This window comes from Amphiprion ocellaris, chromosome 12, assembly GCF_022539595.1.
Source record: "Amphiprion ocellaris isolate individual 3 ecotype Okinawa chromosome 12, ASM2253959v1, whole genome shotgun sequence".
Lineage (NCBI taxonomy): Eukaryota > Metazoa > Chordata > Actinopteri > Pomacentridae > Amphiprion > Amphiprion ocellaris.
This window is the reverse complement of record NC_072777.1, coordinates 30,780,344-30,807,201: the sequence shown is the minus strand read 5'-3', so window position 1 is coordinate 30,807,201 and position 26,858 is coordinate 30,780,344. Positions and strand designations below refer to the sequence as shown.

General features: G+C 38.5%; 2 protein-coding genes and 1 non-coding gene across 4 annotated transcripts in view; 1 reads left to right on the top strand and 2 right to left on the bottom strand.

Annotated features, from left to right (window-relative positions):
* magl (MAX dimerization protein MGA-like) overlaps positions 1 to 12,957 on the bottom strand; it is a 35,645-nt gene extending 22,688 nt beyond the window's left edge. For both annotated transcript variants that reach the window (XM_055016105.1, XM_055016106.1), the window contains exons 1-6: positions 12,481 to 12,957; positions 6,270 to 7,392; positions 3,894 to 4,365; positions 3,636 to 3,735; positions 1,600 to 1,731; positions 1,377 to 1,502 (exon numbers count right to left, since the gene is read on the bottom strand). In XM_055016105.1, the coding sequence (XP_054872080.1) occupies positions 1,377 to 1,502; positions 1,600 to 1,731; positions 3,636 to 3,735; positions 3,894 to 4,365; positions 6,270 to 7,372 (1,933 nt within the window). In that variant the 5' untranslated portion in view covers positions 7,373 to 7,392; positions 12,481 to 12,957. The remainder of the gene's footprint in view (positions 1 to 1,376; positions 1,503 to 1,599; positions 1,732 to 3,635; positions 3,736 to 3,893; positions 4,366 to 6,269; positions 7,393 to 12,480) is intronic.
* A 5,339-nt stretch (positions 12,958 to 18,296) lies between these two features.
* Positions 18,297 to 23,893, bottom strand: LOC111585925 (C3a anaphylatoxin chemotactic receptor). Its single transcript, XM_055016117.1, has one exon. It carries the CDS (start codon positions 20,028 to 20,030, stop codon positions 19,104 to 19,106), a length of 927 nt encoding a protein of 308 aa, XP_054872092.1. The 5' UTR covers positions 20,031 to 23,893; the 3' UTR covers positions 18,297 to 19,103.
* On the top strand, positions 20,523 to 20,593 carry trnag-ccc (transfer RNA glycine (anticodon CCC)). Its single transcript has one exon. It is a non-coding gene; the product is annotated as a tRNA-Gly (tRNA).
* Positions 23,894 to 26,858: the final 2,965 nt, after the last annotated feature.

Genomic DNA, 26,858 nt, shown 5'->3' with positions numbered 1-26,858 from the left:
CTCTGGTCGTTTATTGAATCTTCACAACGCCAAAATAACTACAAAAACCCCATAACTTAGCTCCAGAATTAGCCGCCGTTCACTCACGGCGTTCTCTCTCCCTTGACACACACTGCTGCTGACTCTCAGCCAATCAGAGGGGAGCTAACTAAACATGGCACGTTCACTGACATTAGGTAAATCTGGAACTGAACAATAAACATTGAAACCTCAACATCAACAACAATATCAGTACATAACAATATTCTGCTATCTTCTTGTAAAATGAAGCATACATGCATGAAATTGGTTGATATTCATGACTTTTACGACGAACTGAACAATATCATGATGCACATAACGGCTTTGTTTACATTTTCATCAGAGTTCCAACTTATGGCGAAAATTGACTTAGGTACATCAGTAGGAACGGAACTCTGATGTAAGTCGAGGACCCTCTATATGTCACTTGGACTACTGGCAGCTCCGTGTTGACAAACAGAGAGGACTGTGGGACTGTAGCTCAAGGGCCATTATGAGAGTCTTCAGTGATGCTTAATGCCCACCAGCCAGCATGTATACTGAATTTGCTTCCTGTGAATGACTAAATGCTCCATAAGGCTGCCAATTATTGGTTAAGGAACATATTTAAAGCTTGCTTTCCCGCTTTAAGCCAATCAGAATTGTTCTGGGTGGTACTAAGCCCAGGATGCAGGAACAGTGTCCCTGTAAAACAGTGACAGTGGAATTGTTCTGGTGTAACATTTGCAGAACTGTGATTAAAATGGATTATTCACTGCAAGAACCAATCAGGGCTGTTGTACTAAGTTGGTACCAAAGTGGTTTGAGAGGAAACTAAACTTGTGCACCTCCTCCTGACTGTTTTAAGGCTTCGGACAAATTGAACTCTTTGCCAAATCTCTGGTCTTCACCCAGACCAGGTGAGATAGTATAAAGAGTAACTAAGTCTGAGGTACCAGTATTTCAGGAGTTAAACAGATAAATTTCACTATGGAGAGCAACATTGAGAGCAACAGTGAGTGCTATTGTTTAGTTTGACTACTTTGAGTGTTTGAAGCATATGTTGTGTTCGTCTGTTCGGAGGATTTTAGGACACAGAGCTGCTTGAGCAGAGCTGTACTGTCAAATTTTGGCATTTTTTCTTTATTGCTTTTTCCATATTTCTGTCTACTTCAGCTTTAAAACAACTCAAATAACAAGTGCTTCTCCCTAATCTGTACATCTGTTTGTTTTCTTACTATGACAACAAAGCAGCAGCAACAAATTATCCACAACAGGCAGCATATTGTGCAGAGCTGAGCTGAAAATGTCACATCTCTGGGTCCAGAAAAGCCCAGCTAAGAGGCCTGAGAATCGAGGAAGATCGGTGGTCTTACCTCCAGGAGACGGAGCAGCGGTGTTGTTTTGTTCTGGTAGGCTTGGAAACGGCAGCGGAAGAAGAACCCCTAAATACTGCAGGTCGATGGACTTTGAAGGGTCGAGGGAGCTCAACTTCAGGCCAACTGAGAAAAGAAGAAAAGGGAGTCAAATACAGTTTATTTACATTATCTTATTGGATGTAACCTGCTCAAACACCAGGGCGTTTATTTGTGAACTGACCCTCCTGCAGCACAGGATGGATGACCTGTCGGTGTTTGAGGAGTCGCAGGTCGTTCAGCAGAATGGCTTCCAATCGAGCGATTTTCTCCTCATCGGTCTCTGGACTCACCTCCACCTCCACCTCCACCTCCACTGAAACAGCACAGAAGTGTTCAAAACAGATAAATTGCATGACTTTTAACTCATGCAAATAAAGTGGAACTATTAAGGAAATCAAACCTGCTCTTAAATAAGCAAAAAACATGTAAGAGAAGGTCAAATCATCACATTTTTTAGAACAATTTCTGCTCAACCATCTCCGATTGGACTAAAATATCTATAGCATAAAATATAGATATTTGTAAAGATATCTTTGACAGTTTTGTTTGATATATATCAAACACTTAATATAGCCACCAGTATCCTTTTTTAAAAATGAAATTGCTCATCAGGCCACTTTCAGCAGTTTTTTTTCATTCCCTGAAGCAGTTTAAACAATATCTCGGAACCTCAAAACCTGAAACTTTCTGTTATTTCTCATTATGTAATTTATTCAGAATCTATTCACATATTGTTGGACAAATTGGTCAAATAATCTCTGATTATAGGCGAGTTGAAATATGAACAAGATTGAAGTGTCACAAAGAGATCGTTGAGCAAACTGACAATGCAAAAGTCAACTAGTGATATTTTCTGAAACATAAATAGAGTGTGTCGACGTGGAATATTTTCTAATAACAGGGGGTCCTCGACTTATGTCGGAGTTCCATTGATACTGATCTACATAAGTCGATTTTCGCCATAAGGCGGAACTCCGACAAAAATGTAAACAAAGCCATTATGTGCATCACGATATGACAAAAAGGTGTGTGTTGCTCCGTGCCGGTGTGTGTATCGATTCAATTCAATTTTATTTTTATAGCGCCAATTACAGTCAAACTGTCTCAAGACGCTTTAAAGAACCCATATGCCTGACCATATGCCTACCGAGCGAGAAAGAGCTGGAAACAGCGGCTAATTTTAGAGCTAACTTATTGGGTTTTTGTAGTTATTTTGGCGTTGACTACGGCCCACAGTAGCCTGTGTGAAGGTTCAATAAACGACCAGAGAACCAGATATAGTCTCACTCATTCATCACAGAGGGTCGCTACAGTATGTTGCACTAGTTTTACAACTTGACTGTTTGTCGGTGTTTCACCATGTTCCAAGCATTTTATTCTATCTAATTTCACTTCCACGGAGGTGGTTTTCCTTTTCTTCGAAACACTGCCATCAGAAGAGTCTGACGTACGCTTGGGAGTCATAATGAGGGGCAAAAAGTTAGCGAATGTAGCGCAATCCAAAGTGGCGTACAACCACCGAATGTAAACAAGCCCATTTTATAGCGCCCTGAGACGCGTATTCCTCCGCTCCGCTCGTCAACTAGTTCCATGTAACCAGTTCCAATGTAACGACGAAACGCTGTAGGTCGATGACGTCGTAAACCGAGGACTGCCTGTATCTTGGAAAGTACTTGATATACCAGCCTAACATTTAACAAACACCTATTTAAATATCCATAATTCATTATTACAATACTATTTTTGTGGTACAACTTTTCACACCTGCACAACTAATTATGAAAGCATTATTCATTTTTCTGATTCTGCTCAGAGGTGAGACTTTTCATTACATCTTCAATTTTTTTCATATTTTAACTCAGCCATAATTAAAGATCATTTAATCGACTTGTCCATTATTACAGATTCTGAATGAAAGACATAATGAGAAATAACAGTGAAAATTTCAGGCTTTTATCTTTAATAGTTTCAGAGATATTGTTGTTCAGCCTCAAATTTCAATGGGAGAAAAAAACGGGCTAAAAGTGGGTTGATGGGCAGTTGTTAGAAAAATTCTATCCCATAAAGTTTTTAAGATATTAAGCTGAAAATTTCATTAATTTTGATATAGTCATGTTTTATACTATAAGAATTCCAAGCAAATCAGAGATGGTTAAGCAGGAAGATGATTTGAGAAGAAAAACCCTTAAGAGGATTCAAATAAATATAGATCTTTACATTTCTCACTCGTCTGCTTCGACTCCTTTGGCGTTGTTAAGGAAACTGGAGATGCTGGCGATGAGGTCGACTTGTCCCTGACGTGACCCTCAAGAGCTTCCTGTTGCATAAAAACACATTTAAACACTTTACAGGACTGTGAGGAGCTTCAGCGAAGAACTCAACACACTTATTTTGGAGTAGACGGATTCCTGGAGCAGCATAGTTTGGATGTTTGGATGAAATGAAAATTCTTTGCAGTCACTTGCTGTATTTTACCTTCGAGGTAAATGACACAAACAGCAGGCCTTCTACATCATCCAGCTCCGGTTGCATAGCGACTGTCGATGATGGGCTGTGGGCTACTGTGGGGGAGGCAGCCGCTGCCTTCCACTCTCTTCCCCGGGGATTCGCCCAGCGTCTGTTGATCCTCTTCCTCCTCTTGCGGTACCCAGGTGATGAACCTGGGGTGGACGTGGAGAAGGCCGGAGTGGAGAGCCTCGCTTTGGGCAGCGTCCAGATTGTTAAGCCACGCTGGGCCTCAGGGGTGACGCTGGTGGCGACGGGTTCTTCTTTGGGTTCCTCTCGTTTCTGGACGAGGACGAGCTCACCGAGGGCATGGTGGCCTCGGATGCAGGGGACAAATGGTTCGTCTCTGCCAGCAGCGTTGGACATGATGGGCTTCAGCACCAGTCTGGTCGTGGTCTCTGGTGCATTCGACGGAGAAGCAGAGACGCTGGGATTCTTTGTGCTGCAATAAACACATAAATGAATATTATTTGGGTCAATATGTAATCGCGGGACTTTTTGTAACATAGTTGAGCAGGTATCATAGTTGACATTTTTTCTGTTTTCAGGCCTAAAATCAACATGGCCGCCTATAACCAAACACCACATGGCATTTTAAAAGAAACACTCTTCTAAATATTATATATACAATTGAGTAAAATTGAAATTCAAAGTTATTTATAAAGATATTGTAGTAAACCTGTTGACATGCCATAAATCCACACTTGACTCACACACTACTTTATATTAAATAAGTCAGAAAGCCTTGGAGTCTGGTCAGTCTTTTCTTCAGGAGGAAATGACATCATGTGGAGCAGGTCATGTGATCTGGAATTAACACACTTCCTGGAGAGGTGTTTTTGTAATGGGGAACTTAGTTCAAAATGATTTCTCACACAGATACAATTTGTTATTTTCCATATAAAATTAGATATATTGCCAAAAAAGAAATATCTGTCATGATTATCTCAACTTAATAAAAAGAACACAATCAAAACAGTTTCTGAATAAACTAATTTTATTATTGTTTAGCTATTTAGAAGGTGGTTGTTATTAAATTGGAACGGTTATTTAGTTGACATTTTAGTGATATCCAGTCATTTTTTATTAATAAGTGATTGTTTCCATAATTAACAATTATGAAATTTGTAGACATGATTAAAAAAAACATTAGTTTTTTGTCTTTTTAATAAAAAATGTATGCAAGAGATATCCCATGGACATCAAAAGTCCCTCAGTTATATATTGACCCATTTACTGACACTAAATTCATAAAATGATTCAATGATGAGCCCAATAAAATACATTAAGTTGTGACGGTGCAGCTTGTTGTATTGGTACTTTAATAAATGAATTCCTGCAGTTGAATTGGGAAAAGGCCACCCATTACCTGCAACTATGCAGATGTCATTCTACAATATATGTAATATAGAATAAACAGGGGCTAAACACAATAATAAAACTTGTATAGACACCTATGTACACCACTTTGTCTGCTCCTCCCACTGAGTCCACATCACCATTTTTGCACATCAAAACAACTGGAATCCTTTAGCACAAATCGAATTGTTCTGGTGTAAGAGGCTTTGACAGTTGGTGAAATCAACAAAAACACGCATTTTAGCTATTTCTTTTTGTCATTTTGTCCATTATCTATCTATCTATCTATCTATCTATCTATCTATCTATCTATCTATCTATCTATCTATCTATCTATCTATCTCCAGTTATTACTGCAGTTAGAAGAAACATTTTAACATCCAGATTACAAAACAAAAATACAACATGTATACTTGCAAAATAAAGTTATCTTTCGATTGTTAATAGTGAAACAATAGTGAAAAAATAAATTTCAAATGGTCTCATACTTTTACGGTGTGCATGTAGAGAGTAGATACTTTCCTCAGTCAAATGCTTACAAATAAATAGGAAGTTCTTCAAATTTGTCAATCAGAATTTCAGCAATTGTTCTTACTCGGTGCCACTCTACTAGACTTCCTCATAGTCCTCATATCTAATATGCTACTTGTTCCTGTTATTACACTCATTATTTGTGTGTGTACATATATATATATATATATATATATATATATATATGTACACACACACATATGTGTGTGTGTGTGTGTATATATATATATGTAGTTGCACCATAAATGATCACCCAGAATGTATTATATTATAAACACTGCAGCAGTAACTGAACAAAAACATGCATGTACTAACAGACCTGAAAGCCAACATTTTTAACATCTGGATTACAATACAAAAAACACAACATATATACTCACATAATAGCCACCTATTTTTCTTTTTTTTTATTAGTAGTGAAACATGAGAAAGTGAGAAAATTCAAACAAATCCTACCTCAGATCCACGGCCTCCTGTTGGTCCTCTTTGGGTTCCGCAGCAGGTTTTAAATCTGACTCCTGAGGTTCCGTCTTCACCACCGGTTGGGCCTCGGTGCTGACCCGTTGCAGACGAGGGTTGTGTCCGTCCTCCCTGAAGCCCTTCGCGAACGGGTTGTGATTAATCTTCAGCTGCGTGATCCTAAAGTTCTGGTAAGTGGTCACGGCCATGAACTCGGTCTGCGGGAACGTAAACGTTATGCTTTCTGGTCCCATTACCACCGGCTTATCTGCTGTGGGCTGGTTCCCATCCAGCACCGGGATCACGTGTAGCCTGGGGATGTAGCGGTGCATGGAGTGCAGGATTATATGTCCGTCCTGGTCCTGGGAGTTATTGGTTAGTTTGAGCTTGTAGAACGACACCAAACTGCTCATCCACTCGGAACCTCGACATGGTGAGTAGTGGTGGGAAAAGGCTCGGATCAGACCCTGACCCTGATGTTCCGGCGGTCCGTGGATCTCCCATTTGGAGGTGCTCCATCGGTACCTGTACTGACCAGACGGGACTATAGAAAGCACCAGATTGTACTGCTGATCTGGATCCAACCCAGCCAGGCGGTAACGGCAGTACGGGAACATGCGGCGGCCCGGTTTGGTGAGAATCATCTCGGTTCCGCAGCCGTAGAACTGCTTCCACACGCTGTTGTTCTCCAACGTGACGCTGATGCCTTTAAAGGTGAGCACGGCAGGTAGATCGTTCTCCAGGTCCGCCGTGCCGAACGTGGTGGACGGCACCGAAGAAACCCACGATTCCGACGCGAGACTCGTCCCAGAGCAGGTCAGCGAGTCGGACGCCGAGGCGATACATGAGGTAGCTGGGCTGGATTCTGAGGTGGATGTCGCAGCGGGTTTGGCCGGACTGGCTTCAGTAGGTGAGGACAGAGCAGAGCTGCAGTCATTACTCGCCACGGAAACAGCTTTACTCTCAATCTCTGCATCACTGCTGAAATTAGGTCTAACAGTGGCTGGAAAGGACGGAGCTGAAGACGGGATGGAAAAACTCCCCAATTCATCCTCCGTCACCAGACTGCCCTCCATGGAGGCGAGTTCAGAGTCAGACATCGTCACACTGCATCTGACACCTGAAAACACAGAAGGAATAACATTACTGGAAGCACATAGCAGCTACATGCATCACACACATTCAGGATTAAATCAGACGGAATCATCTGACAGGAAAAAGGACAAAAATAATATAATGAATGCAGACAGACGATGGCAATTAGAGCTCATCGGAGCAGAACAAACGCTGGCAGAAAGGAAATAAGAGGCGGAAATATGCACAGAGAAATGTAAACAAACCAACATGCCGCTTTGCTACAAAATGGTTGAAAACTAGTACAACTGTTTACAGAGAAATTTACCTGAACTTTAAGACAGTTTTCATTTCAATTTACAGAAGTTGCACTGGCTGAATGACAAATGAGTTTACAGCTAGTTTTAGCATCAAAATCTCTCCCTCATTATTTACAATGTTGTGACTTCTGCACAATTTTCTCTGTTTTTTAAAGAATGTTGTTTGATATGTCTCATTGTTTTTGCACAGGGGAACAGCCACTGTGCATTTTACAGAACATATTGTGAAGTATGTGACCAATAAAAAATCTTGAATCTGACTCTGAACTGATCTTAAAATCTCTCTTTACCTTGTTTTTAAAGATATTTCACTTGTATATATGTTAGATTGTCAGTCAACTATTTTTTTATACTCTGCATTGTGGTCGTTTTGTTTTGTCTGCATTTGTATTTAACATCTGCTTTTTGTAGCATCTTGAAACTTGCTGCTATAGAAAAAAGCAGATAGCATTGTGGTGGTTTCATTAGAAAAGGGGCACCATGACAAAGTATTTTGTGAGGCTTAATGACCTCCAGCACAAATGTAGTAAATTTTAGGGCCCGACTGATTTATTGGTTGGCCAATTAAATCAGCCGATTATAGGCCTTTTCAAAATAATCATCGGCCGGAGTTTTGCCAATTAAACACCAATATATTCTTAATTTCTCATTAAACAGTAAATGCTGTTGAGTGTTGAAGTCGCACAGAATGATGTCCTTGTGCCTCAGTCCTCCCTGCTGTCTTCTCAGTAACGTACAGGAGTAAGCTACAGCCAGGAAACATTACAGGAGTGGGCTGAGCCAACAGGTACGTTCATAACGACGCTGTGAAATTAACAATGACTCAACATGGCTGCCGTGTACCAGTTCAACTCTCTTTGCCATGTGTCGTGACGAGTGGCACGTGCTTCGTTGTGTCGGTCATGCTTTTCATTTATGTTGTATTGCTAAAGTTGTGCTAACCTAGCTAAAGTTACTCCCTGTCTGTTTATGCTAGCAATAACATCGCTGTAGTTATGCCAACCTAGCGTAGCATTAGCTAACAGCTGAATAGCCATTAAGTAACTCCAGAAATAACGAAAGTGTACAAAATATTTGAGAGTACAGAACAACCATAAATCACTCCATCAGCTGCTTGTTGAGCCGCATTTAAGGAAGAGGATGTGAACGCAGAGGGGAGGAGGTTTATTCAGTTCAAATGATGAACATTACTGTCTGTCTTCAGCAACTGTCATGATGTCACTCTTAGTTTTAGTTTGTTAGAAAATACTAGAATGTGACCCAGGCTTGAAAAGCAACTCACTGTGTGTTGTTATGGAGGAACATTAGTGTCAGAATATTTGTGACCATTATAGATTTAAAATTCAACTCTGTCAAAGATGACATGTTTTGACATCTGCGAAAGGTGTCTCTGGTTTTTATTTTGGATCATAAGAGTCTTGACTTCATGGCAAAGAAAATAATGGAGTAGAGAAAATGTGATTTAACGTTAAAGGGCCTCAGAGGGCTGCAGAAATAATGTTTTGCAAGTAACTTCGCTCATTATGTTGCTTATATACAGCATATATATATATATGTAACCTACCTGTAATTTGTAGCAACAAGAAGTACAAGGCCAGATGTATTTCATAACTCATTTATAGATTGACTCTTTTTTAAGGTTAGATAATGTCCCAGAGGTTTAATGCTTTGTTGTTTCTACTTGAACATTCCTCTCTGTTCTAAAGTTAGACAAATACTAAAAGACAAAGTATTGTAAAACAGTAAAATGTTTTGCCTGTAATTCATATCTTTGTTGTTGTAAGCGTTAAGGGACCAAAAAAGAAGCTATTTTATTCATTATATATTTTTTAAATTAATAAATAGGCTGCTGTTTTGTTTACATCGTATGTCACTCACAATGTGTCTCCCAGCATATAAAAAACACCATACGTGCATGTTAACAAGGTAAAAAAAAATTAGTTTTCACTTGACGGAGTCTTTAATAGAACCACAGTTCCTGCTAATTTAAATGAAGACATCAGTGAAGTCAATACAAAGCACTGATTTAATGTTATTTAAAATTAAAGTATCTTCAAATGCCGGTTTCTCATGTCGCTGCTGTGTGAACGTTTGAGCATCAGACTCCTCAGAATCTGATCCGTTTGATTCACAGAACAGCTCTTTGTATCCTGTAATAATCAGACGGCTGCAGAGGAACTTTGGGACTTTGGCCTCCTGAAAAATAAATTAGCCGCTAATGGAGAAAGTATAATTTATTTACAACCCCGGGATACAAGAGGTCTTCGGGTGTGCTGATGCTGACTTCTATTACCAGGTATGTAAAACATGAATTATAAAAGATATGACATGAAAACAAGTATAAATATCTTTATAGAAAAGACGTGCTATGTCACAGGGATCATCCAAAATGTCAGATATGTTTATATTTCAGAGAAACTTGGAGATTAATGACGGGAAACTGTAAAAACAAACAAAAAAAAAAACAACAAAAAAAAACAACTTACAGGGTGGGATTGTTTGTATTATTTTTCTTTTGAAGCATTTCCAACATGCATGACTGAATTACTCCTATATAAAAACTTGATATTGTGCATTATAGAGTAAATTTATAGAGTTTGAACAGAGTTGTAGGCGAGCTGGTGTGCTGGAGCTGCAGTGAATGAGTAGGGTCTTCCTTCTAGTTACACTGAATACATTTTCAGGCAATAAGGAACTATTTTCATGGAGAAAACTTTGCAATATTTACATATTTAGAGGACTATTGCGGTACGAGTAATAATTTTGGTAGGAATAGTCATTTTTTCCATTCAATATCCACTGAAACAAGTATAAAAACTTTATTTTTGTACCAAAAAGTCCATAAATTATGTGGGGAGAATACGATTTACAGGTGCCATGTATAAATACTGCATTTATATTGGTACAGTCTGACACATTTTGCCTTTATCAAACAGCTGCAGCTCCGATGATTCATATTTTGCTGCAGTTTTGGTAATACTTCAATTAATTATCCAATCAAATACCAAAAAAATCAACAACAACTCTTCCCCAGTCTTACAGTTTATCACTACGGATGCATGTAATTATTATTTCCAGTGTTGATTAATGTGAATTTTACTTTCTGGATCAATCATTTGGTCGTTCGGACTTTAAAACATCAGAAAAATGTGAAAAATGTCAATCCGTGTTTCCTAAAGCTCAAGATTACCAATGTCTTGTTTTGTTTACAAATCAAATATTCAGTTTACTGTCAAGAAGAGAAACCAGAAAATATTCATGAAGCTGGAATCATAGAATTTAGACTTCTTTAAAAAATGACTCAAACTGAATTTTTGATTATCAAAACAATGGATGGTGACTAATTTAATAGTCGACATTAATGGACACAGCTGTGTTAATAAATATGAATAAAAGACAATTTCACCTGCTGAGTAGTGCAATAGGTGATAGCATGATGACTACTAGAATACCACTAATTAATATAAAACACATGATAAAAATGGGGAAAAAACTCTCCTACAGAATAGCATCCTTGGAAAGCACTTTTATACTATGTAAAATTAAGTAATCTCTTAATAATCCCACATTTGTGCAATTTTTGGAGTGTTCTGGCAGCAAAGAAGACAATAAATAGTAAGAAATATTAATAAAAAAATTAATACCACCCTTAAAAGCACTTTTATATCATGTAAGATTAAATAATTTCTTAATAATCCCACAGCTGGGCAATTTTGGAGCATTTTAGCAGCAAAGAAGACAGAAAATAGCAGGGAATATTAATAAAAAAAATAAATTGCACCCCTTAAAAGCACTTTTATATCATGAAAGATGAAATAACCTCTTAATAATACCACAGCTGGGCAATTTTGGAGCATTTTAGCAGCAAAGAAGACACAAAGTAGTTGGGAATATTAATGAAAAAACAAATAGCACCACTTAAAAGCACTTTTGTATCACATAAATTGAAATAATATCTTAATAATCCCACATTTGGGCAATTTTCTGAGTGTTTTAGCAGCAAAAAAGACATAAAATAGAAGTGAATAATAATAAAAAAATTATAAATAAATCACAAATATATAAAAGTGTAGTTGATATAGAGCAGTTTATCCTATATGTAGAAAATCTAGACATTAAATAAAGTTATTGTATATGTGGAAACACTAAAATTGCAGAAATCCTTGCATAAGTAGTAAATATTAATACTGAAAATACCGATATGGCTCAAATTCTATTGATACTGCAGGTTCTAGAAAACAGTGATGCTGCACAGACTCTTCTGTATGTACAAACACTAGAAGACAAACCTAGAAAGCCACACTGGTGTCTGAGTGTTTTGGAGCTGAGCTTAATCATTTCTGCTGGCAGTTTGAGAAAAGTGGACTTTGCTTTCTTGACAACTTCTCCGTTTCTGACCAATCGGCTGCCTGATGAGACGCAAACAGGCCTGATTCCCAGCGAACGCAACAAAACGCAGCTTTCTGCTTTTAGAAAGGCCAATAAAAAACCGACAGAAAGCGACAAATCTCTAGAGGAAGCCGGTGTTGTTGTCGTGCTGCCCCCCGCCGCTGCTCCCGGTCACACCAGCACAAAGATGCTGCAGCCCGAAAGGTGTTAACCAGCCCGAAGAGCGAATAAAAGCCCATCAAACCGGCGCCTTTCCACCAAAAACCCACCAAAACGTTTCCCTCCAAAACAAAACGAGTGGACCGAGTTGCCACACAGCGGCTCTTTCTTCCTCACACGCCGCGGAGGGCAGCAGCAGCCAGGCCGCTCCGCTCCGCCGCTTCGAGCAACTTGGAAAAGTTGCAGGTTTCTGAAGCGACTCTCACCTTTTTCTGCTCGGCGAAGCCTCGTGGTCCCGGAGGGAGGCGGTCGGCGGCGGCACGGAGACGCGCTTCCTCCGGTGGAAACTCCACAAACTGTTGCGCGGTCGTCGGTCGTCGCGGCTGGAAGCGGCCTCGGCAGGATCCCTTCGAGCACAAACGCGAAGTGGCAAATGGAGGCCGAGCGCGGAGCCACGCCACGGAGCTCCGACCCGGAGAGTGCACGCTGCGCAGCCAGAGCGCATGCACGACACCTCCACCCCTCCTCCTCCTCCCTCCCTCTCGCTCTCTCAATGGCGCGTTATTCCCGGGCCGCGAGGGAAGCGGGAGTCCGGTACGAGCCCCATCCCGGACGGTTCCATCCTCCTCTTCCTCCTTTTTCTTCCTCCTCGACTTTTACGCGGCTTCGTGCTCGAGTTTGCGCGTCAGTGTTGCAAAGAGCGACACTTTCTGTGCGTGTTTCCTCCACTTCTTCCACCTTTTTCTCACCCCCTCTCTCTCTCCTCACACACACACACACACACACACACACACACACACACACACACACACACACACACACACACACACACACGTGACGTAGCACGTTCACCATGTCTCCAGGCAGCCCAATGCGCAAACTCCCCCCGAGGACGAAGCTCGACCGGCCGGTGGTTCCATCACGGAGCCCTCAGACCTCAATAAAACCCATTAAAAACCAAATTTACAACACGTTAGAACCACTGCCCCGTCTGCATGCAGAGGCACCGAGTCACAGTTTACCTTCATGTCAGCTGGTTTTGGCTTCATTGTACGTAAAAGACGCCGCAAAACTGCGCACCGCTTTGTTTCTGGGTGAAAATGGCGAAAAACAAGCTTTTGCCCCAAAAAACTAATTTTATTGCACAGGACCAATGTTTTGTTGGCTTTACCAAACCAGAAAATATAGGTCAAATGTAGCCCAGTAAAACAAAATGTGTAAGAATTTTTAACTTTATATCCATTTGATCACTTTTAATGTGATTTTTGTTTGTATTAAAGGTTCTAGACTTTAGAATTCTTCTCATGTTTGCATTTTCAAGAAACGGTACAAACTATTGTAAGATATGACAGAAATGGTGCAAAAAACATCCTAGTGGTATCATAATAAACACAGCTGGAGTCAAATTCTGCTTTGTAACGTGGAATAAATGAAGTGGGATAAAACTTGCAAATGGCTCATTCTCAGAGTGAAAATAAAGATGAAATAAACTGATAACCTAAAAGTGGTGAATCATCTTCACAGCTGTTTTTGCCAAACACTCGTTTCTATTTCTCACTCGTGGCTTGAAAAGAAGAGGAAGGAAAACAAAAAGCTCGGCTTGTTTTTAAGGTTTTGCCACAAGGAAAACATGTGATTCGCTTCACTCCATGCAGGTAAAAATATGCAGCATTTCCGACCACCGACTGCCTGCTGCTGATCAGGGCGGAGTCTAACAGGACGAGGAAGTGGGAGCTTCATCTTTTCTGCTCCACGTGGAAATCCCGTGTTGATCAGCTGCACACGGTTTGTGCAGATAAAAAAAAAGCTCAGTTAAACCTGCAACCTGCGCAGAAATTCACCTCTGACTAAAAAAAGAACAGAATCAGTGTGTGTTTTAAAAGGTAGGGCGACCTTTAAGAGGTTTCATATTCAGACAACACACGGAGACAACACCTGAGTAAATATCTCTGCTTTTTAGCTTTAAACAGAAACATGTACTCAGAACAATATTATGCCTTAAAGATAAAATCATATGAACATTAAATGTTTGTTTTATGGGATGATCAGGCAGAAAAATTTAATTAAGAGACCGAAAATATGTAGGTCAATATAGTATTGAGGGACTTTTGAAGTGCATGGGATATATCTTGTATACATTTTTATTAAAAGTAAAAATACTAATGTTTTTATGTTCATGATGATCATGTCTTTACAAATCCCATAATTATTTATTATGGAAACAATCACTTATTAATTAAAAAATGACTGGATATCACTAAAATGTCAACTAAATAACCATCAGAATTGACAACCACCTTCTAATTAGCTAAACAATAATAAAATGAGCTGATTTAAAAATTGTTTTGATTGTGTTCTTTTTATTAAGTTGAGATAATCATGACAGATATTTCTTTTTTGGCAATATATCAAATTTTATATGGAAAATAACAAATTGTATCTGTGTCTGAGAGATGACTTTCAACTAAGTTACCCATTACAAAAACACCTCTCCAGGAAGTGTGTTAATTCCAGATCACATGACCTGCTCCACATGATGTCATTTCCTCCTGAAGAAAAGACTGGCCAGACTCCAAGACTTTCTGAGTTATTTAATATAAAGAGTCAAGTGTGGATTTATGGCATGTCAACAGGTTTACTACAATATCTTTAGAAATAACTTTCAATTTAAATTTTACTCAATTGTATATATAATATTTTAGAAGAATCTTTGTTGGTGTTTGGTTATAGGCAGCCAAGTTGAATTTAGACCTGAAAACAGCAAAAATGTCAACTATGATAGAAAAAGTCCCGCAATTATATATTCACCCTCAAGCACTTAAATAATCCATTCTAATCAAATTTATTTCATCTGCATTTTGAAATTTTACTTTAATCAACCTATTTAGTGCAATATTTCCTTATAGTATTTTTATTGTTAGTTTTATTGCAAATATTTATATTTACATTTAATTATAGTAACTATCCAACCTATGTTGTCTTATTCAGCTGTTTTTGTGTGCATTTGTCTCTAAATCTATTTTAACATCTCATGTTTTGTGAAAATATAGTAACCATCACCATCATATAACTAAAATTCGATCAATTAATTCAATCTTTGAAGGACAGTTTCTGGAGTTTTTATACACCAAACAATCAAATAACAGAGAAAATGACCAACAGATTCATGCATAATGAAAATAATCATGCAGTCAGAGCTTCACATCAAGCAGCTACAACAGTGAAATCCCGCTTTGACATCAATTCATTATTAATAATAATCATCAAAGCATATAATATGTAACAGTGGAATAGTCACAGGGGACATTTTTCTGCACTGACTACTTCTAATAAATGAGTATATTTTTGCAACAATGGCTTTTATTTGTAAGTGAACACTTTTACAGTACTTTTACTAAAGTAAAGGATGTGAATGCTTCTTCCACCACTGAAAACTGTCAATACTGTAAAAAAACAAACAAACAAAAACAAAACAACTCTGTTTTCCACTCTATAAACTTGTGGGATTGATTTCGTGATGCTGTATTGATATTTCGGCTCATCCAAATTAAAAAAAAATAAAAAATCTCTACAAACATAAAGTGTGACTTTTCTTACTTATAAAAAGACTTAAACTCATACCAACAGTTGCCAAACTGTATGAATTGAATGAATAATGACTTGGTTTGGCCTTGGAATGTTCTTATGGCCTTTACATGAACCATTTTTAAATCACAGTTAATATGCTGCTGAATTGATGTATTGATCAAACAGAGAAACACAACGACCGGTTTCTACACAAAGCAGCCAGTTCATCAGAGACACTCATGACTTTGTATAAACACTTTTTATGGTGTGTGGAGGAGTGAAGGCAACAGATTAGTTGGTGCATTGGTTCTTCATTCAAACCTGCTGATCAGGTTTAAACCCAGTTTGCATGATGTTTGCATGCTCTCCCTGTGCCTGAATGGTTTTCTCCATGTGCTCCCACAGTCCAAAGACATGCATGAAAGGTTTTTAGGTGAGTCTAAATTAGCTGCAGGTGTGAATATGAGTTTTTGTGGTCATTTGTCTGTTTGTATTGACCTTGTGATCCCTGGCAGAATAAACCGAGTGGAGCTGATGAATGGATGTTTCGGTTTGAAGTGTGAAGTTTTTGTTTTGGTCACTATCCGAGTCATTTAACATTTAATATCTGCTCACACTCAAACCCATTTTCCTAGATATTGCATTATTCAAGATTTGTAGATAAGCTGTAGTACCTGGTTGCGCTACCGGGTGTCTCAGTATTTATTATTAAAGCAACTAGAGGAGGTGGGCACTTCTGTGTTGGCAAGCAGAGGGCATTGTGGGGATTTAGCTAGTAAAAGGGCACCATGACAAAGTCTTCTGTGATACTGAATGACATCCAGCCAGTGCAACCATAAATAATCAGATTGTATTACCTATGTACTAGTTTCTGTATGTCAGTTGGATATAGAGAATAGTAGATAATATATAGTTTTTGTTGAGGTTTACAGCACGTTTATAGTTTCACAAGCAATACGGTCATATGACCAATCGAAGATGTACAGAATTTACTTTGTCAAATAGTTAATAATTGACAGATTTTCCTGCATATGTTAAGTTAGTTATTGACATAAATGACAGATTTGTGCTAGTGGACAGAAAGAATCTGGCTTAGTTTCTTGCAAATATTGATCAGTTCAAGACTCCTTTGACTGGATAACCCTTATGTATACTTTAATTTTGGTGATACAGACGCTAAATAGGCTGTTTAAAGTTTACTCTAAAGAATGTGGAACATACCGCTGTTGTTACACACTTTCTAGGATACATTGAGACACATATGGATATCTTACAACTACCAATTTAAAGTATCATTCAATCCCTTTTCAGCAAATGTTTGCAAAGTCGCTCTTTGGTCATCAACTGAACTCATAAAAACTCACCGCTGTGTATCAAAGTTACATATTTAGGCTTTCCCATCCATCCAGCCATCCATCCATCCATCCATCCATGCATCCATCCATTTTCTTCTGCTTATCCGGAGCTGGGTCGCAGAGGCAGCAGATGAAGCAGGTCGTTCCAGATGTCCCTTCCCCCAGTAACCCTTTCCAGCTCTTCCTGGGGGATCCCAGGACATTCCCAGGCCAGATGAGAAACATAATCCCTCCAGCTTGTTCTGGGTCTACCTTGGGATCTCCTCCCAAGTGGACGTGTTTGGAAAACCTCCAAAGGAAGCCTCCCCAGAGGCATCTGAATCAGATGTCCAAACCACCTCAACTGGCTCCTTTCGACATGAAGGAGCAGCAGCTCTACTCCGAGCTCCCTGCAGATGTCTGAGCTTCTCACCATATCTCTAAGGCTGAGCCCAGCCACCCTGCGGAGGAAACTCATTTCAGCTGCTTGTATCCGCGATCGTGTTCTTTCGGTCACTACCCAGAGCTCATGACCATAGGTGAGGGCTGAAACGTAGATGGACTGGTAAATTGAGAGTTTCGTCTTGCGGCTCAGCTCCCTATTCACCACGACAGTTTGATACAACGCCCTCATTACTGCTGACACCGCACCAATCCACCTGTCCATCTCTCGATCCATTTTCCCATCACTCGTGAACAAGATCCCGAGATACTTGAACTCCTTCACTTGGAGAAGCAACTCCCTCCAACCTAGAGGGAGTAATCCACCGGTTTCCGGCAGAGAATCATGGTCTCGGACTTGGAGGTGCTGATCTGATTCTCCGCCGCTTCACACTTGACTGCAAACCACTCCAGTGCTGCTGAAGGTAACGGTCTGAGGAAGCCAACAGAACCACATCATCTGCAAAAAACATAGACACGATCCTGAGGTCGCCAAACCAGAATTTAGTTTTCCCATTACATAATGGTTCCTTCTTGCCTCAAAATGACTGAGGTGTAAGTTTACCCTGTTGCTTTCTCTAAAAAGCATCTGCTTATTTTGCTCATTTGTCTTCCAGCATGTAAAAAATATTATATAGACATGTTAACAAGGTAAGAATTTTGATTTTCATGGGAGGAGGTCTTTAATCTACCCGTATATTGTACATTTTATCTTCTAACAGCAATTTAAAGGCACCTTAAATCTCTTATCAGCAGTGATACATTATGAAATAAACCTAAGAAAATTGTTAGAAAAGTTAGATTAAAAAGGCTACCATGACTGATATGTGACCTTTCTATAATAACTTTCACTTTCACTGATGCTACACAGCCAAACCAAGCTGCCCTCATATCATACCATAATCAAATTATGTGTTGACATTCTAAATGGGCCGACTTAAACTGTGCTGCTTCTGAAAGTGAGATGTTTTAGGGAACAGAACTGCTGCTTTTCCCCACTTACTATTGTGCTGTAAATACAGGTCGTGCTGGTTTGTGCAAAACGCTGTAGTGATCATGCACAGATATGGCTGCCATGTGTAGAGTCACATTGAAAGAATGAGTCAGTTTGTGACTTTCATTTTAGATTTCTCTGCACCACATACACTCCTCCTTATTGTCCGTATTGCAAGGCTGCTCAGAAGGCATCTGCATGAGTGAAGAATTTTGTTGTTCAGCCGAAAGAATGACAATCCTGTGCTGTTGGCATTCAAATTCAAAACCTGATTGGAAAAAATATGAATATATGTTAAAAATAGGACTGAAAATTACTTTTTGTTAAAAGCACTGGCATTCAAAGGCAAACAATGTATCAAAGCAGTGTTTTAATTTTCATATTTGTTGTTAAAAAAAAGGTCTAAAATTGCAACAAAATGCTGAAATATGTTTTTGATAAAAGAGGGATTACTGAAATCTGAAGCAACTTAATACAGTTGTCAGTTTATAACATGTAATCACAGAAAGTATCTTTATTTGGACTGGAATTTTCTTCTGCTTAAGCACAAAAATCATTTGTTTTTACAGTTTTTGAGGGAGAACAGGTTATTTCCAACCCCGTACACATACGGACAGATGGATGTGTAGGAAGTCGAGATAAAGAACTCAACTTCAGCCCAAAAATGAGAGTCACCTGAGCTAAACATCCACTGGAAGACCAGGTACAGAGTCCACTCCACCTGGAACAGCACCATGGCTGCCAGAACAACGATGGTGCTTCGCTGGAGCTTTGGATCCTTACTCTTCCTATTGAGATGGTTTGACCAGCTAATGCTCACCGCCGGAGTCACCGTCTTCCTCCTCCTCAGCAGCACCGTGAGGATGAGGCAGCCAGTCACCGTGACGATGATCAGGGGCAGCAGGTAGCACATCATGGTGAACAGGTACTTGTACAATCGGTTGAGGAGGGGGCAGGAAGTCTGGCTGCACTGGAAGAAGTCTGGAGGACAACCGCTGCTGTTTCTGCTGATGTTAACCACCGAGTCTTGAAGGTCCAGGACGAACGTGGGGAGGCCGAGCAGCACCGAGAGCAGCACACAAACCCCGCTCATCATCCAGGCCGATCGGACACTGTCCAGGTATATCGGGAGGTTCACCCTCCTGTCGGCGTCTCTCAGCTTCTGATAGCGGAAGATGCTGATGAGGACGGTGAAGAGGATGCTGTTGATCTCACCGAACACAGTCATGAACCTCAGCAGGCGACACGACCACGTTCCAGAGGAAGGCAAGGACATCTGAAGGATGGTAACGTCATAGATATTTATAATGATTATTTCCTCCAAGTTTGCTGCAGCCAGTCCCAGGAGAAACAGCTCAAAGGATTTAACTCGGGAGAATCTGGTCTGAAGGATGGACAGGATAAGAAATACGTTACCCACAAGCCCTAGGCAAGAAATAACAATCCTCAAACTCAAGAGGTTGACAGTAGCATCAGCCATTGTTAAAAGTTAGATGGAAATCCGGCGTTTCTGTGTTCTTGCCAAAGACCTCAGTAGAGATAGAACTTTCCAGAATCAAGCAAAGGTTGTATTGTGTCTTGTCTCTTCCAGCTTTTCTGCATCACTGATCTCGTTATCAAGTTCTCAAAGATGGCACGAATCTGAATCAGTGATTGGCTCATTATAGAGGGAAAAACAAGAGGCTGCTGGAAACACTGAAGGCTGGGAGTCATTAAAGTTTTACCTCTGAGCTTTTCAAAGCTTCATCTTGAGACCAGAACAGAGTCTGACTTAAAGCAGTGACTTGTTTTTTCCGCTGGTCAGCATCAACCAACTCAATTAAAACAGGAGTTGATTTATGACCTTTGACTTTATGTTTTCCACTTTGTATTTGTCATTTAAAACTGTTTAAAACTGCAGATTGTGTTGTGAATTGTGAAACTGTGAACATATTTCTGGATTTTTAATCTTTAAAAAGAATGTTTTGCAACAGTGCCGCTGGTGTAGTGGTATCATGCAAGATTCCCATTCTTGTGACCTGGGTTCGATTCCCGGGCGGCACATGTTTCTTGAATGTTCCCAAGAGGATAAATAAAATGTGTCTAATTTCTGAGTTGTTGCAATCTAAATGTAATATCAAACTTTAATAGTGTAGTAAATAATGTAGAAAGTTGTGTTAATCAAATGTTTTTAATGGCCTCTTAACTTCTTGTGAGTGAACATGATTGACTACAGCTGGTGATTCCTTTGCGTCAATTTAATTAGGGTCCATTTGATAAACTCACTAGACTCAGCTGCAAAAAATACAGTGGGGAAGAAGGAGGAGTTTGACAAAGATCTGAAAAAAATCATTGAAACAAGTCAGAAAAGTCACTTGGAGCCATTTTAAACATTTCAGGTCCCAAATCATCTGTGCAAGCAACTGTTTATAAGTATTAAGTGCATGGTACAGTTGTGTCACTGATCAGGAAGAAAACACAAACTATCATCTACTGCTGAGAGACAGTTGGTCAGGATGGTGTCCTGAAGTCAACCAAAAATCACCAAAAAGCAGGTCTGCAATGAATTAGAAGCTGCCTCCTTCCTCTCGAAGCAGAACCCTAAAGCTCCACTGAAGTTTGCTGCTGATCACATAGACAAAGAAAAGATCCTCTAGAAAAAAGTTCTGTGGTCCGATGAAACAAAAATTGAGCTATTTGGCCACAGTAACCAGAAATATGCTTGGAGGAGAGAAGGTGAAGCCTTTAACCCCAAGAACATCAAACGTACCATCAAGCATGCTGGTGCCAGTATTATGTTCTGTTTTGCTGCCAGTGGAACTGCTGCTTTGAACAATGCAAAAGGACTAATGAAGAAGGAAGATTCACATTCTTCAGAAAAACCTAAGTTCATCAGCCAGAAGGTTGATCTTGGACACAGTTGGGTGTTTCAACAAGACAGCGACCCCAAACACACATCAAAAGTCATAAATAGATGACTAAATCAGGCTAGAATTAAGGTTTTAGACTAGCCTCTTCAAAGTCCTGACTTAAACACTATCAAGAACCTGTGGACTGTGATGAAGAAACAAGTCTGTATCAGAAAGACAATAACTTTAGTTAAACTGTACTAATTATATGGAGAGGAGGGTCAAAGATAGAACAGAAGCTTGTGGGTGGCCTCTAAAAGCACCTGAATGAGATGAAAATGGCCAAAGAACATTTATATTGGCATTGCTGTATGTACATATTTGATCAAGTAGGTTTTATCATATCTCTAGAAATCCTGTAATAAGCCTATGAAAGAACCAAAATGCATGATTGTTTTGGTGTTACAAGAGTATGTAACTATGTACTGGTGTATATAAAACACTTTGCCATTTAAGTGTGCTTACCTGAAGCGCTTTTGTCTTATGTAAAAAATTCTAATTTCAGTAAATAGATTCTAATCAGTGACTCTGTTTGTCAGTTTTTGTGTGGTGGACAACTAGAGGAACAGATATAATTGGTCGGGGGGCTTCTGGACCCTGCTGCTGTCACAAGACCAGTTCATGTTCAAACTTGTCTCTTTTCGTCCTCGGTGGTCCATCTAAGCAGCCGTCCTCTTTAACCGAGCCCTGCATCCTGATTCAGCTTAATTGGGAATCCCACAGTGTGCATGTAATTAAGGATAAGCCCTACACTGGCAGTAAATGGGGAAACTGAGTGTTGCGCAACGAGCCTGGACGGCTGAAAAAGTCCTTCATCAGCATCCAGTAATTATCAGTCAAATAGTATCAATAGCTTTTCCTTGTTTCATCATGTTGTAATAAATTACAACACTGACTGTTATTAAATTGATTGTATGTAATTCTGAATCACAGTTTTCTTTAGAAATATGCTCTATAAAATGCAGTTTCAGCTAAGTAGAACACAAACCACAAATTGGTTAGTTGAGAGGAATTTTTAAGAGAAGGAAAGAATTCTTCTGAGTCGAAGTGTGACTATTTTCTCATTTCTTTCTTCTTCTAAGACAGTAAACTGAATATCTTTGGGTTGTGGACAAAATGATACATTTATCATATTGGACTTTGGGGTATCTTTTATAATTTCCTGGTATTTTATTTATTTGGTCAATAAAATGCCAGGAAATGGTGAAAAATGCCGCAATCAATTAATTATGTGGTGAATAATCAGTGGTGGAAATAAGTATTTGCTGCACCCCTTAAAGGGATCTTTGTGATTGTAGCTCCAAAAAATGCATAAATCACTGTTGTTTCAGTCTCATGTCTATACTATAAGATATATCAGAGGTTTTCCACAAAAACAATTAACTGTTCTTATTTAATGTACTAAATAGTCACTAGATTGTAATTGGTGGAAAATCTAGACTGTAACCCCCCTTCTATGACAAAAACAACTTGAATTTTTACTTCGTGTTTGCATAAAAATATTCCCATCTATAATAAGTGTCCAGCCACATTCTGTAAATATGTGTATTTATGCTGCAAAGTTGGACATCTTACTATGAGGGTCTGTGGGGATTGAATCGCTTTTGGAGGCAGCCTCAAGTGGACATTTGAGGAACTGCAGATTTTGACACTTCCACATATTTTTTTTTTTTTTTTTTTAAGATTTGATGTAGTTTGTTATATAATTCTAATAATGTTATGATTAAATACTCTTTAGGATTTCAAACTACTGTACAACTGTATGACTGTGAACTCATATAACCCAATGTACTCAGTAAATTTCTATGATTAACGTTAGCCAAGAAAATATAAAAAGTAGGTCTTGCAAGGCAGTTGAAACTGGCTGCTAAGAAACTGATAATACCACTGCAACTTGTTTATGTGCTTGTATAAAAGCTTAACTGTTTCTTTGCATTGCCACTCACTTGTTCAGATTGTGCACGTTGATTCCTTGCACAGGTAAAACATTCGCTTTGACTTGAGAGACAACTCCGAGTGTTGTTTTGAGCAAGTGGTATTCCAGAAGAATTTTCTTCACATAGTTCTGCCTTTGAGTATATTAAGGGAGGAGGTGGGGGTGGATGGATGGGTAAAGAAGACACTGGACTTTGAACAACAGCCTTTGAGTCACCTTTACAAGCAAGGTTCTCTATTTTAGTCGAAACCCTGTCATTGTTGTGCCTAAATCTAATGGAGGAGTCAAAAAATATCTGTGCAATATTTATGCTCATGGATTGTATTTCATAAGTAGGAGAAAACAATTTAGAAGGTTGCTGTAAAACTTGATGTTTTTCAGCTTTTCTGGGTTTGTCTTGGTTTGAAAATCAGCTGAAATTTTCATCTCAGGCCAAATAATGCACAGAGAATAAATAGGAACTTCCTGATTCTGAACATAAACTGTAAAAGATGATCGGAAAAGTGACACCACTGCTGAAGTACCTTAAACCTTCATTCTTTCTGACGGCCAGCAGGGGGCGGCTCCTCTGGTTGCAAAAAGAAATCAGATTGTATAGAAGTCTGTGAGAAAATTACCCTTTTCTCACTTGATTTACTGCCTCAGTAAATATTTTCCTCATGAGTTTATGATCTTAATTGCTAGTTTCAGCTCTAACTCAATACAGCATGATGTGAATTTAGTAAATTTTCGTCGCATTTGAAGGAAAGTAGATGATACAGCAGGGTGTGTTTTAAGGTTATACTGGGATTGGCGGGTCATTAACATGTCAGTGGGCTTAGTGTCCTTAGTCGGCTCCTTTCTTAATCCAAAAATGGCTCAGTTTTGATTAGTACTATTATTAAAACCCGTTCTTCCTGCAACAAATAAAAATGTCTGCTATAAAAGATGACTATGGATTTATTTAAGGTGGAGAGTGGGTTTTGACAAACTAAGGACTGAAGACAAAAATTTCACAAGGCCATTTTTAAATCAAATCAGAAAAATGTGACGTAGGAGCCAACTTGGATGAGAGCTGTGGTCCCTCAGCTACAACTCTGCATAAAACGTCATTTAAATGCTAATCTGCAGCAGCTGTAGTAATCAAAATGTACCATTTTGTTAAGCTACTCTGCTAAAAGTAATTGCTTGGTAGAATTACATTTAATTACCAGCTAATGAAAATAAAAGATGTGTTTGACACTTGTGGTGAACTCTCAGTTATTAAAAAATCACTTATCTGTGGAGTTAATTAAGGGAATGAAGCCAAGTTACAGAAAAGAAAAAAAACACTAAAATGTCTGATTGATTTGGAAACTTCACAAAGAAGAATGTTAGAGGAAAAACATCACGTCTTCAATTTGACTTTTCACACACTAGTTTTTTATATGCACAGAATATTTGACAGCTTTTTAAGCTGTAGATTTGACACAATAGATAACATAGCAAGTTTTAAAAATACAACTCATAGCTACAGGTTAAACCTTAAAACATTTTTGTCTTCTTTCAAAAAGCAGTGTGGAGTCTGCTCACATTTCAGATGTCTAGGAGTTGTTAACAGCTCCACCGAAAACTGATTTTTTTCCTTCTAAACGCCTCACTTTTCAATAAATGTTCCGATGATCCAATACCTCAGAAAAAAGAAAGACTGGAGAATAACTGAAAACAGATTGGTGGATTAGAACTTTATGTTTTCTTCTTTCTTATCCCATTAATCATGTTTGGAGGCCTCAGATTTCTGTGCAGTTCCTGAATATCTGTGCAAATGCAGGAGCAATTTCAGGTTCATTGCTTTGCCCAAGGACACTTCAGCTTGTGAGGGGTCCAACCCTCAACCTTGCAATTATTGGACAACTTGGTCTTCCACCTGGACCACAGCAGTCACACTGTAAATTGTTTGACTGTACAAATACCTTTTTTAAAAAAAATTTTTTTTTACTGTATTTAAATTTACAAAAATATATAATTATTTTATAGATGTTTGCTGTTATTTGACATAAAAATTCTGTAAATTACGATTGAAAAAAATGGAAGAAATTTTTTTTTTCCGATTTTCCCAGTCATATTACAGATACTATCTAGTAAAATCAAAGATAAAGGTATTAATTTACGTGTTGACTGTAAAACAAGCTAACAAAAGAAAGAGTTTTTACAATGTATTTTTTTTAAGAATTTTAATTTCTTGTTTTCAGTGTTTGATTGTAAAATTACCATTTTTAAAACTGTATTTAAATCAGAAAAAATTTATTTTACAGATATTTGCTGCTATTTGAAATAAAATTTGTCTATTAAGGAGTAAAAAATTTAAATCATTTTTCTACATCTTTTTACAGATTTTCTGTGATGCTAAATTACAGATAATATGTAGTTTACTGTAAAACAAACAAAACCCCCAAAATTGTATTGTAAACAATGCATTGTTTAACTATTTAAATCAGCTAGAGAATCTTCAAAATTTTACAGTACTCAGCATTTCTTAATGTATTTTCTTTGGGCATTTATGCTGCCAGATTTGACCTGTTTCTTTTCTTTTATTTCTTTATTCTACTTTTTTTTACAGTGTATCCCACTTTAACTGCATTTTGCTTGTTAACTAGAATTTTTCATGCATTTCTTGTCAAAGGAAAACATCTATAGATTCCAGGTTTCATGCCTAAGAGGAAAGATAAATTTAAAAAAAAAAAATGCTGAGATATGTTCCAGTTTACCAGGAATTTACATGATATTTACAGCTCTTGGCGCAAGCCCATAAAAATAACTATTTTACAGACATTTGCTCTTATTGCCATCATTTTTTGCTTTTTTAGCTTTACAGTATCCAAACATTTTGCAATGTACTTTACAGGCAACTTATCTGACAGATTTTATACCATTTTTAACAGAATTATTTTTACAGTGTATCTTACTTTAACTGCATGTTGCTTTACTTAAGTGAGATTTTTCATGCATTTCTTGTCAAAGAGAAGCCCAGACTTCACGCTGAAGAGGTAATGAGTGATTGTATGAGAAAATAACTAAGATATGTTCAGGTTTATCAGGAATTTAACGTGACATTTGCAGCTCTCTGAGCCCTTCAGGCTCCACAGTAAGGCCTGTATCATTTGAGACTCTCTGGTTCATGTTCAGGTGTCTCCAGGCTTCCTGACGCCCATCAGTCCCTTTACTTTGGAAATTACAGACAATATCTAGACAAAAGGTATTGTGTGGTGACTGTAAAAAAGTTTTTTTCCAGTGCATCTTACTTTAACTGCTATATACTATTATTTAAATAGGATTTTAAAAACTGATTTCCTGTCAGAGGTACGTCTCTATAGATTCCAGGTATGTAATGTAATTATATGAAAAAAAAACTCTGATATGTTCAAGTTCATGAGGAATTTAACATGCAGATGTTGGCACAGAGGCCCTAAAAAGAAGTAAAATATGTATTTTACTGACATTTGTTATCGTTTTATTTTTATCTTTT